The sequence below is a fragment of the Trichechus manatus genome, unplaced genomic scaffold (genome assembly GCF_000243295.1).
Source record: "Trichechus manatus latirostris isolate Lorelei unplaced genomic scaffold, TriManLat1.0 scaffold00021, whole genome shotgun sequence".
Taxonomy (NCBI): domain Eukaryota; kingdom Metazoa; phylum Chordata; class Mammalia; order Sirenia; family Trichechidae; genus Trichechus; species Trichechus manatus.
In genome coordinates, this window is record NW_004443957.1 from 10,363,559 (window position 1) to 10,381,143 (window position 17,585).

Here is a 17,585-nt window from a genome sequence, read left to right on the forward strand (position 1 = left end):
TGTATCCCGACTCGCTCTGCGGCCCGACCCAGGACTATGCCTTAGCGCCCAGCTGATTTGAAGTCATTGACGCAACTAAGGTCGCCATCTTAATTAAGGGCAAGGCTGAGCGGCCTAAATAAAGGTTACCGTCCGTACTCCTAATACCTCAGTGTTTGGCTCCAGCCCTTGGTCTACCAGTGCGAAGCTTTCCTCCAAATTTCCGCCCGTAGTAAGCATGGCGGCTTCACCTCCGCTCTGATTGGTTGACTGCGTAATCTTGGACGCTCGCTGGGCAGGTTGAGAGGCGCTTGGTTCCTAAAGGCCAGTGGTGTTTGAGTCTGGGACCTAACAGCGTTTTGGATTTGCTCGCTTTCCTCTTACGGAACACCCGAGGTCGGCCGCCAAGTCTGGGAGATTTGAAACGCAAGGCCGAGTTCCTCCCTGTTTTCCGGTTCTGCACGGGAGCCTTGGGGGAGGCAAGGAAGGAAGTGAAGGAATTGCGCCTAGTGACCGCCCCCCCCCCTCCGCTTCTGGATTGTCGCGGGCTTCCGCCTTACGCTGCAGTGTGGAATCGTTCTCTCGTCACTTCTGGCCGCTGCCTGGTTTGTTACTATAAGTAGAAACTGATGCACAGAGAGGGGAAAAAAGTCTTTCTTCTACCCACTCCCTTCATGGCCCCAAAGACCTTCCAGGTTTATTTTCTAGTTTCTCGACACGTGTGCTTGAATGTTCAGCGAAGAGGGCTGAAATAACTGGGAGAGTGGCACGTCCTAGAATTTTAAGGGATTTCTGCGTTTTTCCAAAACTGACTTTTAACCACCATCCAACACCGGCAGCGTGGGATTCGTGAGCGTCTGGCGCCGTCCTGTGTCTCCAACATGTACTGCCGCGGTGGGCTAAATCTGCTATACAAGGGTTTATCCAGACCCATCGGAAGGACCACCAAGCCTGTCTGGGGTTCTCTCTCCAGAAGTCTGGTACTGAGTCCACAGTGGAGAATTCCAGGTAAAAATAGTGAAGAGCTCTGTCCTCTGAACAGCACTTCCTCCTGTTCTTTACAGCCAGAGTGTTCTTATTCCATCTCCTCCCTCCACCCGCCGCTGTCTTAACCCTGTTGTGCCTTGAGGTACATATAGCGACCGTGAAAGTTTTCAGGCTCTGGGGTTTATTGAAAACTGCTGTACTACTGACAGTGCCAGTGCGTGCTGCCGCAAGGCAGGGACTTTTATGACTGAAACTGAAGAAATGGGCGTGTGCCACAAATTACTGTTTTTACAAGGTATTGTATGAGGTATCTGAATTTTTGGTAGTAAAAGCAGAAATTTTGAAAATTTTTATTTGTTACACAAAAGCACCAGTAGATCCCGATGGGAACTCTGGGGCATAATTAATGGTACTTCAAAAGTACTGCTAAACACTTCGGGTAGGCTTGTGAGAGAGGGCAAGAAAAAAAAAATTCCATACTACTTGCCAAAAATTCAGACACAATCAGTGATTCAGCTTCTTCCATTAATGAAAACACATGGTATTAACAAAAAATTCAAAGCAGAAAATAGTTGAGTCACCAAAGGATTAACTAGATATCCTTGTGTGTAGAAGCAGATCATTCACTCTCCTAGTTCCTTATGATGCAGTTTTTTCCTTGAGTTTTTAAAAAGACTAGAAAAAGATAATGGTATTGACAGGATAATCTGCTCTTACGTTGATGCTACTAATGTTATGTGCCACCAAGCTGATTATGACTCATAGTGACCCTACAGGACGGAGTAGAACTGCCCCATAGAGTTTTCTATCAGGGACATAGACCAGTTTGTTCCAGTTCAAACCCCTGCTGAGAATTTGTATTTCCACACCCGATACACCAAATCATAATCTACGGTTTAATAAGATCCCCAAGTGATTCTTATGTATAATAAATTTTGAGAACCACTGCTCTACTACTGGTTCTCAGAATTGGTCCCTAACCAGCAGCATTAGTATTGCCTGAGAACTTGTTAGAAGTGCAGATTCTCAGCAGCTGTTCAGACCTGAATGAACAGGTTCAAAACCCTGTTTTCTAGGCAGTAATGCTCAGTGGTTAAGAGCTGGGCTGCTAACCAAAAGGTCAGCAGTTCAAATCCACCAGCTGCTCCTTGGAAACCCTGTAGGGTTGCTATAAGTCGGAATCAGCTCAACGGCAACGGATTTGGTGTTTTTAATCTATACTGGAGAGAATCTCCAGGTCTTTTCTCCTGCAGAGCCACTGGTAGATGGTTTCTTTCGGTTGCCAGACAAGAGCTTAACCACTGGGCCACCAGGGTTCCTTGATGCTACTAATAAGAAACCTGAATTATTCTTTCTCGCTTGAGAATACTTTTAATAGTGTTTCTAGTGACTGTTAGACACTAGACTATACTAAAGGTGGATATTTACTGCACCATCAAAATTCTTCTGTAGTTCCTAAGATCACATCTCATTTGCAGAAGAAACGTGCAATATTAAGAACTGGGCTGTTAGATTTTAGGTCAGTGCAAATGCCAGATGATCCAAAAAATTTAAATTTTCTAACACGAGGCAAAATTTTACATTAAAATGATCCACTTGGCTTTTGGCACATTTGCAGGTAAATATAACGATGAATGAATCAAATTACATAATCTGATTTATAAATTTCATCCACTGACCTGAAATACCTAAGATGTTATGATTTGAGAATGTTTATGTTTAAGCAATTTACAGTTGAACTTTTTTTTAATCTTACTTTTTTTTTTTGAAGAGTTCAATAGCTTTGTTGCACGGACCAACACATGTGGGGAGTTGCGTTCTTCTCACTTAGGCCAAGAAGTCACCCTGTGTGGATGGATTCAGTACCGACGGTAAATTGGGGCAGATTAAGAATGCATGGTGATTGTTTTTCCAAGGCAATTTCGAACCTTTATTAATTTTAAACCAGTTAAAAGAATAATAGCCTTGCAACTCCTGCAGGCTTCTGAAAATTCATTGGATTTTCAGTTTTGTTTTTGTTTTGAAAAACCCAAATAGTGTCACTCTTGGTAGGTATCAGTAACATCTGTTGAAGGGTGTAAAGGTGGTCCTTTATGCACTAGTTGACTAGAATGGTTTACTAAGGCTGAAGAGCTCCTAGGACCAGTAACTGCTTCATGGCCAACACACCATGAACTAGCTGTAAGCTCCAATAACACAAAAAAGGCATATTTTGTTCTAATTTTAGGTAGGGAAAAAAACCTAAAAACATGAACAGTGATTCCTTAAGAACAGAACCCATTTCGTTTTGTTCATCTCTACATTCCAGAGCATACCTGAATAGTACATTAATTCATACTGAAAATGTATCTACAATGTATAGGTTGTGTGACCTTCCTAAAGAGTATGTCCCAAATAGGTGGGTATTTCACCAATAAATTTGGTAACTCTATATGCTGAACCAAAATCTAAAGATACTTCTATACCCCTTCCTGGTGCTAAGGGCAGTATGAGAAATGTAGGTTCGATGCTGAAATGTTGGGATCTCTGGGATCTTTTGATGGTTTATAGAGATATTAGTAGTTGGATTCTTCCAGAAAATTTTAGATTTTATTTTTTTTAGTAAGAGAAAAGATTATAATCCCTAAAACTATTGACCTGAGATAATCTTTGATCCTTGAACCAAAAATATCCCCTGAAGTCTTCTTAAAACCAAACAATAAATAGTTTAGCTTAACTAGTAATAAAAAGGTCTGCCTTGAGCATTATGCTCTTTTAAGAATTATCTATATGGGATCACCTTAGGCGGCAGTAAGTTTATGTTAATGGGGGAGGAACAACTCAGAAAAGGAGGGTGAGAATGGTTGTGCAACTCAAAGAATGTAATCAGTGTCACTAAATGGTACATGTAGAAACTGTTGAATTGGTATATATTTTCCTACATATATTCTCAACAACAACAACAAAATTTAAAAAACAAAAAATCCCTACGGAGCATAGTTCTACTCTAACATACACACAGGATTGCCAAAGGAAAAAAAAAAAAGATCTTATGTTGCTATATTTCAAAAGCAACCAATCAGGTATTTCTAAAATAATATTCCTAAAATATGGCTTTTGGGTTTTAAGATGTGGATTATTTCCAAACTTAATAAAATTTTCTTATAAAGACCTAAACCAATGAAAATTGAAAATGAAAATATCTACCTTTTTGTTAATAAGCCATCTGGATAACAGTAAGCTGTATAGATAGCCAATAAAAATTGAAATTGAAAATGAAAACATGATCTGTTTTTTCACTAATAAGTTACATAAGTAACAACTGTATGAATGTAGCTAGTGAAAGTATATAATTCTAAAAAAAGAAACATGAGAAATTGCATGAGGTTCTTTGTTTTACCTGTTTAAACTTTAGGCTTAAAGATTTTATCATAAAATGTTCATTTTCTTTATTAATCAGGCAAAACATATTCCTGGTCCTGAGAGATTTCCACGGGCTTGTTCAAGTTGTCATTCCCCAGGAAGAGGTAATAGAAGGTTTCCTACTACTAGCTGAAAACCTCTTTGATGCTGCGGTTAGAGTAAACTACATACGTTTGTTAAGTGTGTTTGAGGTTTCAAATTCAAAAGTTTATTCTTAGAAAAAAACAAAAACCAAAAAAAGGTTATTCTTAATGAAAGTAACCATAAGCCACGTTAAGACAAATGACAATCAGGAAAGGAGGGTAAGGATGTTGCACAGCTAGAAGAATGCACAAATCAAAATTACTGAATTGTACAGGTAGAAAGTGTTGACTGAGTGTTTTGCTGTGTATAATTCTCAACAACAACATAAATAAATAAGTTATTTTTTTTTTAAATGACAAACTAGGAAAAAACTACAACTCGTATCACAGACAGTAGACGAATTTCTCTAATATTAATTAGAAAAAGTCCAGTGACCCAGTAGAAGTGTGAACTCAGGATATAAACATAAAATTTACAGAAAAGAAAACGTAAGTGGCTTGTAGACATATGAAAAGATTCTCAACCTAACTCATAAGTAGAGAAATGTGAATTAAAACTACACAGAGTTAACTATTTTGAATGCACTGGATTGACAACATGCTGTGTTTGGGAAGACAGGTGTTTGTACATTCCTAGGGAATATAAGTTGGCACTAATTCTATGAAGGGCAATTTGGAAATATCAAAATTATAAATTCATATATCCTTTGGTGCATTAATTCCACTTCTAGTAAATCATCTTACAATTATCTTACACCTAAACTTACACAGATGCAAAATGACATGTATTCAGAGTTATTCACTGCAGAATTATTTGTAATGGAAAAAGAGAACCTGCATGTCCTCCAATAATAGACTGGTTTAAAAATAATGTATATCCTTATGAGATACTACTCAGTCATGGAAAAAGAATGAAGAAGGTTTTTATGTGCTAATGTGGAAAAAAGTCCAAGGTATATTGTTAATGAAAAATGCAAGATACAGAAGAACATATACGTTGCAATCATCTGTATAAAATAAAGAGGGAAAGGAAAAGGAATATATGCACACTCTGTGTGTTTCCTTATATTTATGTTATAAAATATCCCTGAAAGGATATGTATCTGGTAACATTGGATGCCTCTGGGGAGGTGAACTGAGGGACTGGAGGTAGACTTTTCACTGTATATCTTTTTGTACCCTTTGAAATTTGAGCCATATGAAGGTATTACTTGCTCAGAAAATAACTGCAATTAAGGTTAGATAAAACAAAGAACTCCCATCATTGGAGCAATAGAGGAAGAAGGAGAGTCAGGAATAGGAGGAGGAAATGGAATGTGTGGCTGATTGCCTCTGTGAGCAACTGCCTCCTTTGCCATGAGACCAGAAGAATGGGATAGTGCCTGGCTACCATTACTGAACATTTTGATCAAAGAGTCTATAGAAGAATCCTGATCAAAAGGGGGAAAATGTAGAACAGACTTACAAATTCTCATGGATGCCAGACTTTTGAGAGCCATGGGAGCTGGGTGAATCCCTGAAACTATTGCTCTGAGATCACCTTTAAACCTTAAACCAAAAGTATCCCCTGAAGTCTTCTTAAAATCAAACAATAGTTTAACTTAACTAGTAAAAAATGTCCGCCTTGAGCATTATGCTCTTTTGAGCATATATGTGTAGGATCAAATTGACATAAGATTAGATAGGAACCTCAGTGGGCAGTGAGTTTATGTTAATGGGGAAGGAACAACTCAGAAAAAGAGGGTGAGAATGATCATACAACTTGAATGTAATCAATGTCACTGAAATGTAGAAGCTTGAATTGATGTATGTTTTTGTTGTGTATATTCTCAACAACAACAATAACAATTATCTATGTGAGATCAAACTGACGTGAAAGGTTGGATGGGAAGCTTAGGGGGCAGTGATAATAGTGGTCAAGTAATTTGGAAAAGGATAGCAAGAATGGTAGTACAACTTGAAGAATGTAATTAATGTCACTGAATTGTACATGTAGAAATTGTTTAAATGGTGTGTCTTTGGCTGTGTATACTTTCACCAAAATAAGAAAAAATTTAAAAAAAGAACTCCCAACATGCTTGTTTGGTAACTTTGTTTCCTATTGTGGTAATTTCTATAAATGCTTGTATGCCTAGAAAAGATATTATTTAATCAGCTTTTAGTGTTTGAAATAAGGCAAGAGCAATGAAGTGTCTTTCAGGGATCAGGATCCAGAGATGAGCATAGCCAATCCAGGAGAACCCCTTTCACTTTAGACTCCATTATTGCTCTTGATTTTAATTGCCCCTAAAAACAAACCCTAGAGACAATTGTCTTTAAAATATATGGGACTTGTGTGCATCAGCTCGTTCTTCCCCTTATTTTTCTTTAAGAAAAAATTTTAAAAGTCTTACCTAATTGTTTTACTTGCTATGTGTCACGGGGTCAAGATGGGGATGCCCTTTACCAAAATCTGTAATAAAAAGTCATCAAAGGCACCCCCAGTATTTATGACAGTTAAGCCGTTAGCATCCCCAGGCGACGCTAACGCTGCTGGTTAGTTTTTCTAAGCCATAGATTACAGCTACTACTGATTCCTTTAAGTTCATTTATTTCTTGGAACTGATTTCCCTGTTATTTTGTAGTCGGCTGCTTCTCTGAAGAAGATGTTATGTGAAGCCCCTGTGGAATCTGTGGTGCAAGTGTCTGGGACAGTCATTTCCCGACCTCCAGGACAAGAGAATCCAGTTAGTAGATTAGAAATTGTCTATAAATCTTACTTATGTGCATTTGCTGTGTCTTTGTACACATTCAGGCAACATAGACTGAATAACTATTGGACACCAAGCACCAGAGGCCTGTAAGTTCTACAGATGAGCCTACAGGTTTCAAAATCTTGACTATAAACACAGACAGCTATGTAAATATGCATGTTCAGGTATTTGTTGGTTAGCACATTGGCCACAAATATGCATAAGAATATAAAAATTGTGGACATTTATGCTTTAGACATTAATACATTGTAAGTGCCTTTATATTTTACATCTGCAGATAAATGCATGTGGGATACAAATGTGGATTGTGTACGTGTCCTGATGGTAATTTTTTTTTTTAAATATCTTCTTTCTCTCCTGTCTCATTCTCTCTTTCAGAAAATGCCAACAGGTGAGATTGAAATCAAAGTTAAAACAGCTGAGCTTCTGAATTCCTGCAAGAAGCTGCCCTTTGAAATTAAGGACTTTGTGAAGGTGCCATCTGTTTTTAATAAAATAGACTATTTACAAAATGTTGATGCTACCAGTAAAGTGTTTTCAGAATTTTTTAAAAGAAAAGTTTAACTTCTATAAAATTAAGCATTTTATTAGCTGCTGCAGTTCTTAAATACCCAGACTGTTTTTTTCAGACAATGAAACGTTTTTCTGTCCTTAAAAATTGGAGTGTTATATTGTTCAGGTTTTTTTGTTGCTGTTGTTTTACATTTTGAAAGGAAATTTATGTCTAGTTTGGAAATAGCCAGATAGCATAGGGGATCCTGCACCTACTAAGTTTAAACCTCTAACAATCATAAAATGTGTGCTTGGAACAACCCTTGCCTTCCCCAAGCTTGTAAATATGACTTCCGTAATTTAGGAGGTTTTTTGCCAAATTTTATGGGGTTGATGGAACCAGACAGCACTGGGTAAGTACACCCAGGTGAATTTTCATCTGCCACAGTTGTAGACTTGTATATGTCTAATTTGTAAACTATAAGGGGATTTTTATATTCATTGTCTACCCACTTGTCTTACAGTTAAGTGCCAAATACGTAATCCTTTAATTAGAAAGAGCAATTTGATTACAGGGTTGACCTTGTGAAAAATAGAAGAAAATATACAGTTTTTCCCTAGATAAGCTTTGAGAAAAAGATACAGAACTAGTCAAAGAAGTAACCAGGGTTTTGAACTGGTTTGTTCTAGTTCGAACCCTTGCTGAGAAGTTGCAGTTCTAACACGTTCTCAGCTGATCCTAATGCTGCTGGTGGTTAGGGACTAATTCTGAGAACCAAACTCGTTGCCCTCAAGCAATTCCGACTCATAGCAACCCTGTAGGACAGAGTAAAACTGCTCCATAGGGTTTCCAAGTAGCAGATGGTGGATTCATACTGCCGACCTTTTGGTTAGCAGCCTAGCTCTTAACCACTGTGCCACTAGGGCTCCACTAGTAGAGCAGTGGTTCTCAAAATTTATTATGCATAGGAATCACCTGGGGATCTTGTTACTGATTCTCATTCAGTATATCTGCGGTGGAGATGCAAATTCTTCACAGGGGTTCAAACCAGAATGAACTGGTTCGAAGCCCTGAAGATAACTGATTCCAGGAAAAAAGACTTGTTAAAGTTCTCAAACAAGGATGCAGAGATTTACAGCCTTGAAAATAAGCAAACCTCACCATGTTCCTCATAGTTGTTCCAACTTGTGCAGCTGTGGAGATTCTACCTGCTGTCCCCTTGCATTTCTTACACATGAAATATACTATCCCTTTCAGATGATAAGATTGTAGCATATTTTATTCTGGTGTATCTTTTTAAAAGATATTTGAAATCTTTAAAAAAAAATTTTTCTCAAGACTCAACTATGGCTTAAATGGATGAAAAGTGGTCAATAAGGTAGGCAGATTTCAATCAGTGCAGTGTGGTGGTAATAGTAACGCATAGTAAAAAAAAAAAATCTGTACTAGTATCAAACTTAGAAGGTGTAGGATGGTGATGTTTACACAAATGGAAACAGCAAGTTGGTGGGCTACTTGACAGTGGTGTAAGCTAATGACAGAGATACAGTTTTTGAAAATTCAAACTCTTATCTAAAGATAATCTTTTGAATATTAAAAAAAAATATTTAAACCTAAAATCTTTAAATTTGTTTAGAAAACAGAGGCTCTTCGTTTGCAGTATCGATACTTAGACTTGCGTAGTTCCCAGATGCAGTATAACCTGAGACTGAGGTCCCAGACGGTCATGAAAATGCGGGAATACCTCTGTAATCTGCATGGTAAGGGTAATGCCTCAATGTTCTTTTGCACTGTATAGATCCTTTCCTTAGCATCTTTGGGTCAGATGTTACCAGATGCCTAGAATTCACCCAGTGTATAAGGTACTTTATAAGGAATGGTTCATTTCCAGAGTGTTTTGTCCTTGAACGTAATGTAGTGACTAGTACCCAGATAATAAATGTATCCTTTTAAAGGTGATAGTGCCTGTTACATTGTTGTATATGGTTATTTCCTATCACTGTTGAAGATAGGACAGCCTTTTGGTCATTTTCTCTAACTTTTCTTTATTCTTTATCATGCCTGTACATCATTTGCTAGCAGCTCAGAAATATGTGAATTAAACTGAACACATTGATAAGTTCTTTTCTTCTGCTATATTTTTTTTTTTTTATGTTTTTTGTTTTTTCTTTTTTGCTACACTAGCAGAACATTTGGAAAACCAGAACAGTGCAGTAGATAAGGCTTCATTGAGTAAAATTAATTCATGACATAAGTATCAACCTTATGAACAGAATAGTATTTTCTTGAAACTCTTCAGGTTTCTTAGACTTTTGGAAACCAGCACCAGTAGGCTTGATAATGTATTTCAACCAAAATTCCTAATTAAAGGGTAGCCTCAGATTTGTTGGACTTCAGACATCATTATTTGACAGATTCCAAATTCTTATCTTCTAAATTCAGATGTTTCTCTCTTTTTAGGATTTGTGGATGTAGAAACACCAACATTGTTTAAGAAGACTCCAGGGGTATGTATATTCCTTAGTCTACTGATAATGTTCTATCAGCTGTGAAACTGGGCCATTTTGCTTTTATATTTACTTGGCCCACTTTTATTTTATTTTACTGCTTCAGGCTGTTTACATTACCCAGCTTTTCAAAGAGTTAAGAAAATTATGTAGATTAATATTTTGGGTAAGAATCCTTTTAGTCTACATAAGTTTTCTTCAGAGAGGTTTATAGATGCAAATCATTAATGAATTGGTTCCTTAAAATGTTAAGAACTGACAGTTTTAAACATTGATATTCCATCTATTTATAAAATCTATGGATTTATAAAACTACTGTTTAATTTAGAAAAGCAGGAGTTACTTGAATAGGAAATAATGCACAAAATCCTTGTAGCTAGTAACAGAATTGGGAATTTATTTCAAAAGGCACACATTTAATACCTACTGTATGCAAGCCGGAGCCCTGGTGATGCAGTGGTTAAGTGTTTGGCTACTAACCAAAAGTTCAAATCCACCAGCCCCTCCTTGGAAACTTTATGGGGCAGTTCTATTCTGTTCTGTAGGGTCACTATGAGTCGGAATCAACAGCAACGGGTTTGATTTTGGGTTTTTTTATATATGCAAGCCAGTATTTAAAACCTACTTTTAGGGAATAAAAGATGAGCAAGAAATGATCTCTGAATTATACCTTGTGTTTGTTTTCAACAATCTCTCTCTCTCTTTCTCTCTCATTAAAAGGGTGCAAAAGAGTTTGTGGTACCATCAAGGGAACCTGGAAAGTTTTATTCTCTCCCTCAGAGTCCTCAACAGTTTAAACAGCTTCTGATGGTTGGTGGTTTAGACAGGTGAGCTTTCTTTATGCTAGTAGTTATCAGAGAGGAAAAAGGGGGGAAAAAAGAAGAGGGAGAAGGAAACACAAAATTGACTGATCTCTTGAGAGATTAGAAAATTTATGAGAGCTTCAGAGAATACGTGTAAAATACCTTGAAAATTTGTAGTTATCATTTAGTGAATATTTATTGAGTGGCCACCATATGCAAAGCTCTGTGCTAGTAGATGTGGCAGGGGATTAAAACAAATAGTTCTTGCTCTCAAGGAGTGAATGATTCTAGTAAGGCAGACTGAAATAAAAAGCAAAACTGATAAAAAGCAAACTATAAGTGCATTGAGAGTTGCAAGCTAGGTATTAAGAGATTTAAGATGATATTGTTTGGGGAAATATAGAGAAGTTTCTAAAATGAGAGTTGGGATAGAGCTGCATTTCAGCAGGTGAAGATGAGAGTCGGAGATGCATAGCATAGGAAAGCTATGTGTTTGTAGAGGTGTATTCAGGAACAATGAATGATTCAGTTTGGCCAAAGTAAAAGAGTATGTGTAAAGAAGCATGAACTGCCTTGCATGCCACTCTAATACATGAATATCCAAAGGTGCCTATGTATATTTTTACAACAATATGTGGAATAGTTAATTTCTCATAGGTCGGCTGTGTATCTGATGAAATTAAAGCATAAGAAATAGAAAAAAATTTTTATGTCCTATAGATATCATTATTAATTTATTTCATGACTTGCACTGCCGTAAACTTTTGGAGAGAAGTGTATCTCCCTAGAATCATGACTCAATTAATGGTATTTTTCAATTGTAGATATTTTCAGGTTGCCCGATGTTATCGAGATGAAGGTTCAAGACCAGACAGACAGCCTGAGTTTACTCAGGTACTAAGTTATATTAATCTATCTTATAGATTCAGGTTTGTTACAGCGGAGTATTTTCAAGACAAGGGAAGTAATTACATGTACTTTGTTTCTTGTTACATTTTATACATCAGATATTTAATCAAAGTTACCTACAGTTGAGGGACTAATTATTTAATTTTTGATCCATTTCATGTGTCCTTTTTATAAGAAGTGTAGTCGTCAGCCAAGAAGAATGTCACAGATTCCTATAGTGTTTTAATGCTCATAATATGATAAAGTCCTTAAAACAAATTTCTGGTACATTAAAACTGATAATTCTGTATCTTGCTGTTAAATCTGTTTATCTAATTTGTGGACTTATAAATCAAAACTACAGGTGTAATGATTTAGTTTCTGTATGATAGAGTATTCATCAGTGTGGTGAAGTGTAAAAATTACACACTTTGAAGTGGAAAGATTTGAGATCAAATCTAGCTTCACTACTTACTAACTATAATACACAGGCAAGTTACTTAGCCTGTCTGAGCCCTAGGCCGTGAGATAGTTGTGGGACCTAAACGAGGTGATGTGTGAAAAATATTCACACAATGCCTGACATAAAACAGATGTACAATAATATTTATCCCCCCCCCCCGATTTATTAAGTATTATGTGTAGAATCCTGTGGTGACTCAGAAACAGAAGTAACTAAATATTGTGGCTATTCAAGTTCATTTCCATATGTTATTTTGTTTTCAGATTGACATAGAGATGTCTTTTGTAGACCAGACTGGGATCCAGAGTCTAATTGAAGGTCTGCTCCAGTACTCCTGGCCCAAGGACAAAGATCCTGTGGTTGTTCCTTTCCCTTCTATGACTTTTGCTGAGGCAGTGTCCACTTACGGGACTGATAAACCTGACACTCGCTTTGGGATGAAGGTGATTCTCTTCGCTTTTCCAGGACTGTGCCCCCAAGTAGTCCTGCAGTCTCTTAAACCACTTTGAAGTTTACAACCAGTTTCACACTTTTGCATATTTTTTGTTGTTTACCAAGCTACAGTGAGAGAATAACTGTGTTCACATTACAAGACTTTTTTTTTACCATCAGCTATGTTCCAAGACATTTCTAAGAGCAAGGTTCTTGCTATAAAGTTTTTATTACTAACAAGTTATTGATTATGTGGACATGGATGATAACTTGAAAGAAAAAAAATTTTTTTCAAAACCAAATTGGCACCTGGAAGGCAAATGATTAGGAATTGTTTATTCTTTTTCCCTGGTCTATAAATAACTCATACATAGGAAAACATCCAAACCACTGTAATCTATAAACATTTAACTAAAGGTAAGGGAAGACTTCTTATACAACGGTTTCCATTGCCAGCCCTCTCACTATTTCCTTCTAGAGAGCAGCATCCCTTAGTCTCTGTAATGCTGGTGACGTTTCCATATCACTGTTCTCAGTGCAGATTCCTTAGAAATTGAATCCTGCCTTGTGTTATCAATAAGCAGTGCCCAGTTCTTAGAGTGAAAAATATATATAATACACAAAAAGTCTAGATACTGGAATTTCATAGCTGCCTACTTACAGCTAATAACTTACTTTTTGTTTCTTCCATTGTAATATGGAAGAGATAATAATACAGTGGTTCTTAAGTCAGACTGTTAAATTCTGGTTCTGGCACTTACTAGCTATGTCGTCTTGGGCAAGTTACTGTCTTCTCTGTGCCTCAGTTTCTTCATCTATGAAATGAGGATAGTAAGAATGCCTACCTCGTACTCTTATACGGGTGAGATGAATGTATATAAAGCACTGTTCACAGTGCCCAACCCATGATAAACATGCATGTTTGTAAATAATAAAATGTTTTAGGATAGAAGTTCTATATTACTTCACATTTAGTCAACCCTTTTTGGTACCTATTTTCCAGATTGTAGATATCAGTGATGTGTTCAGAAATACAAAGATTGGATTTCTTCAGGATGTACTTAGTAAGCCACAAGGAACCATCAAAGCCATATGTATCCCTGAAGGAGCAGTAAGTAAAGCACAAGTCTATGTTTTCTCTAGAATTTGTATTTGGGAAGTGGATATGGTCAGCACTAGCACAGTTAAGCTAGAGAAATAACAGTTCTTTTTAAATTAGTATGTATTTTATGTGAAGTCCAACAGTGTCCCTAAAACTGTAGTTAATCAGTACAGAATAATAAAATCTCATGAATATGAGTTTAAACTCTACATCTGGGACTTTTCTCCTTTTAAACAATGTTATAAAGGACTCCTGTAAATGTACTTCATTTGGGCTAATCTCTACCAATGATGAGCATAAAATAGTATTAGCATTCTTCCTCCAGCTTTAGTTTGTCCAAAGGCTCTCAGCCCTGTATTAGCTCCAGCATAGCCCTTGCATGTTAGTTCTTGATCTTCTGACCCGTTTATTTTCTGTAGTTAGTATAGCTGATTTGAAAGTAATTTAATAACAGCAATTCCAGAAGCATTTTAAATAAGATTACTATTTTGAAAGACTACTCATTTGGGCATGTATCAGTATATTCAGAGTAGGGAAGAGAAATGATCTCATTACTTTCCATTCACTTCATATGTTCAGTAGAAAGTAGTTTGGTATCCATCCTCTAGTCCAGATATAACAATTGTTTCAGGTAAACAGATATTGCTTACTATTATTATTTACCTCATTTTTAGTATGGCTTATCTTCCCCAAGTAGATTATAAGACTTCAGGTGGGCCTTGTTTTTACTTTTTGTACTCCCATACCTAGTTAATTGCCCTATAAATATTAGTTAATGATGATAACTGTAGTGTCTCACTTAGATATATTGACATAATTTAGAAAAAGAAATAAAGAATTTTTAAAAACCTGAAATATGTTGCAGCTACTGCAACCACTGGCAGTTCCTCAAAAAGTTAAACATAGAATTACCATGTGACCTAGCAATTCCACTCCTACATATATACCCAAAAGACTTCAAAGAAGGGATGCAAACAGATCCTTGTACACCAGTATTCACTGCAGCAAAATTCATAATAGCCAAAAGGTGGAAACAACCAAGAATCCATCAATGGATGGATGGAGAAGCAAAATGTGGTACATTCATACAATAGAGTATTACTCAGCCCTAAAGAGAAAGGAAGTTCTAATATATGTAATGACATGGATGAACCTTGAAAGCATCGTGCTGAGTAAAATAAGTCAGTCACAAAAGGACAGATATTGTATGATCCCATTGATATGAAATATCTAGAATAGGCAAATACATAGAGACCAAAGTTTATTAATCATTACCAGGGGAAGATGGGAGGGGTCAAGAGGGAGTTATTATTTAAGAGGCAGTGAGTCTGTGTTAAGAGCAATGAAAAATTTGGGTATGGAAAGTGGTGATGGTTGCACAACATAGTGAATTTAATTAATTTCGCTGAATTATGCACATAAAAAAGTTGAAATGGCAAATACTTTGTTATATATATTGTAAATATATATATATACACCACAATTTTTAAAAATGTTGAGAAAACACACAGACACACACAACCTGAAATAATCAAATCCTGAATATCTTATTGATCTGAAAGTTGTTTCTCCTTCACAATTCAGTTGTAGAGATTCATTCTGAAAATTTATCCTGCATATAGCACATGCAAGGTCTTCTGTGGAATACATTTACAGATATTTCCAGTGAGAACTACGTAATTAGAAAAAAATAAGCCTCATAACAAGCTTTGGAAATTTGTTATTTGACAACAGAAACTAAATTCTTACCGAATTCCACTATTATGATGGAAGGAGTTCTGGTGGCATACTGGTTAAGAGTTTAGCTGCTAACCGAAAGGTCAGCAGTTCGAATCCACCAGTTGCTCCTTGGAAACCCTATGGGCCAGTTCTACTCTTCCTATAGGGTTGCTATAAGTTGGAATCGATTCAACTGCAATGGGTTTGTTTTTGTTTTTTATGATGGAAAGGCACAAAATTTATTTGTATCCTATTTGATATCATCAACATATGTTTATGAAGCCAAAGTGTCATACTGATGAATTTACTTTTGTTTTTCTTTTTCCAGAAATACTTACAAAGGAAAGACATTGAGACCATTAGAAAATTTGCAGGTGAACAATTTAATCAGGTAAGCAGTTAATCAGCAATTTTGGTTTTTGTTTGATTGTTTTTCTCTTTTGGGGATTTAATATTTTGAACTAATAATTAATTGCTTGAGCTTTTAAGCTCAAGGGTCTTATTTTTTATCATTCTACATTTCTTCCTTTAATTTTTAAAATTAATCATATCCCTCTAAGACTTCAATATAAATAGTTGAAATCACTATTAATCAGGATGTGAAAGCCCAACCGTAGCCTTTAATATAAACAAAGGTATTTTAATCCCATTAGGAATATAAGCAGAGACCCATGTGCCCAAGTTTAAAAGGAAGTGTAATAGTTGATGTGAAAGAAAGCTTCTGTTCCTTGTTCTTCCTATACTGTCTTTTTGAACTCTAAATACACTTTTAACAAACACATCTTGTTTTTTGTGGCTTGGCGGATGGTAGATCTCAAAAGGAGGAGAAAGAGTGATAAATTGGCATTTTCATACATTTTCCCTGGAAGTTTAAATTGCCTCAATTGTTTTGGAATCAATAGCTTTAAAAATATTCATCCTCTTGGAGTCAGTAATATTCTGTAATATAGTCTAAAGAAAGGATTCTAAATATGGGGAGACATTATGCTCTTCACAGTGTCATTTATAACAGGAATAAAATAAAACCAAATTAGAATTATTAAATAAATTATGGCATAATCAGAGGAATTAATATTAAAGATCTCTTTTAAAACTTTGTTTCCTAAGAGTTTGTAATATAGGAAAAAATTTTATTGTAATGATTAGTAAGAAAAGGAGTATCTAGAATTACATATATACCATGATCATAACCATGTAAAAACATATTGTGATTGAAACTAACCACCCATACCACCACCATATCCCAAGTCTCATAGCTTAAGTTCAAAGAAAAATAAAGGGATTTTTCAGTAAGAAAAAAGAAAAATATTAGGATAGTAGTTTCCAAAATGGTTTGAGACAAAATGAGAAAAGTCAAGGAAAAATAAGCTTTTCATAAAGTTAAATGAATTTAAAGAACTGTCCTTTATTTCCTTCTTTTTTTTCCTTGCTGTAAAGATGTTCCTTCCTTTAAGAAATGATCGTAATAGTAGATGATATTTTGAGTTTGCTTTGTGTCCTTCCTTGATAAAATACAAAATTGGCAACTCTATGTCTCCCAGGATTTCTTTTTTCCTTTACTAGTCTCTGAAATCTGTATCTAGGTGGTTACGAGGGTGGGGAGGGAGGGTGAGGGTTATTTACTAACTAGATAGTAGATAAGAATTATCTTAGGTGAAGGGGAGGACAGTACACACTACAGGGGAGGTCAGCACAACTGGACTAAACCAAAGCTGAGAAGTTTCCTGAATACAGTCAAACACTTTGAGGGACAGAGTAGCAGGAGTAGGGATTGGGGGACCATGCTTTCAGGGGACATCTAGGTCAATTGGCATAACAAAGCTTATTAAGAAAATGTTCTGCATCCTACTTTGGTGAGTGTTGTCTGGGGTCTTAAAAGCTTGTAAGTGGCCATCTAAGATGCATCAATTGGTCCCAACCACCTGGAGTAAAGGAGAATGAAGAACACCAAAGACACAAGGAAAGTAGTAGCTC

The 17,585-nt window shown here is 36.3% G+C and overlaps 1 protein-coding gene across 1 annotated transcript in view; it reads left to right on the forward strand.

Moving 5' to 3' along the window:
- Window positions 1-486: 486 nt before the first annotated feature.
- Window positions 487-17,585, forward strand: part of DARS2 (aspartyl-tRNA synthetase 2, mitochondrial) — a 37,260-nt gene continuing 20,161 nt past the window's right edge. The window contains exons 1-12 of the mRNA XM_012554514.2: window positions 487-987; window positions 2,738-2,837; window positions 4,406-4,472; window positions 7,076-7,177; window positions 7,583-7,678; window positions 9,334-9,457; window positions 10,158-10,204; window positions 10,925-11,031; window positions 11,832-11,901; window positions 12,622-12,801; window positions 13,794-13,901; window positions 15,940-16,002. Coding sequence (XP_012409968.1) covers window positions 861-987; window positions 2,738-2,837; window positions 4,406-4,472; window positions 7,076-7,177; window positions 7,583-7,678; window positions 9,334-9,457; window positions 10,158-10,204; window positions 10,925-11,031; window positions 11,832-11,901; window positions 12,622-12,801; window positions 13,794-13,901; window positions 15,940-16,002 — 1,191 coding nt within the window. The 5' untranslated portion in view covers window positions 487-860. The remainder of the gene's footprint in view (window positions 988-2,737; window positions 2,838-4,405; window positions 4,473-7,075; window positions 7,178-7,582; window positions 7,679-9,333; window positions 9,458-10,157; window positions 10,205-10,924; window positions 11,032-11,831; window positions 11,902-12,621; window positions 12,802-13,793; window positions 13,902-15,939; window positions 16,003-17,585) is intronic.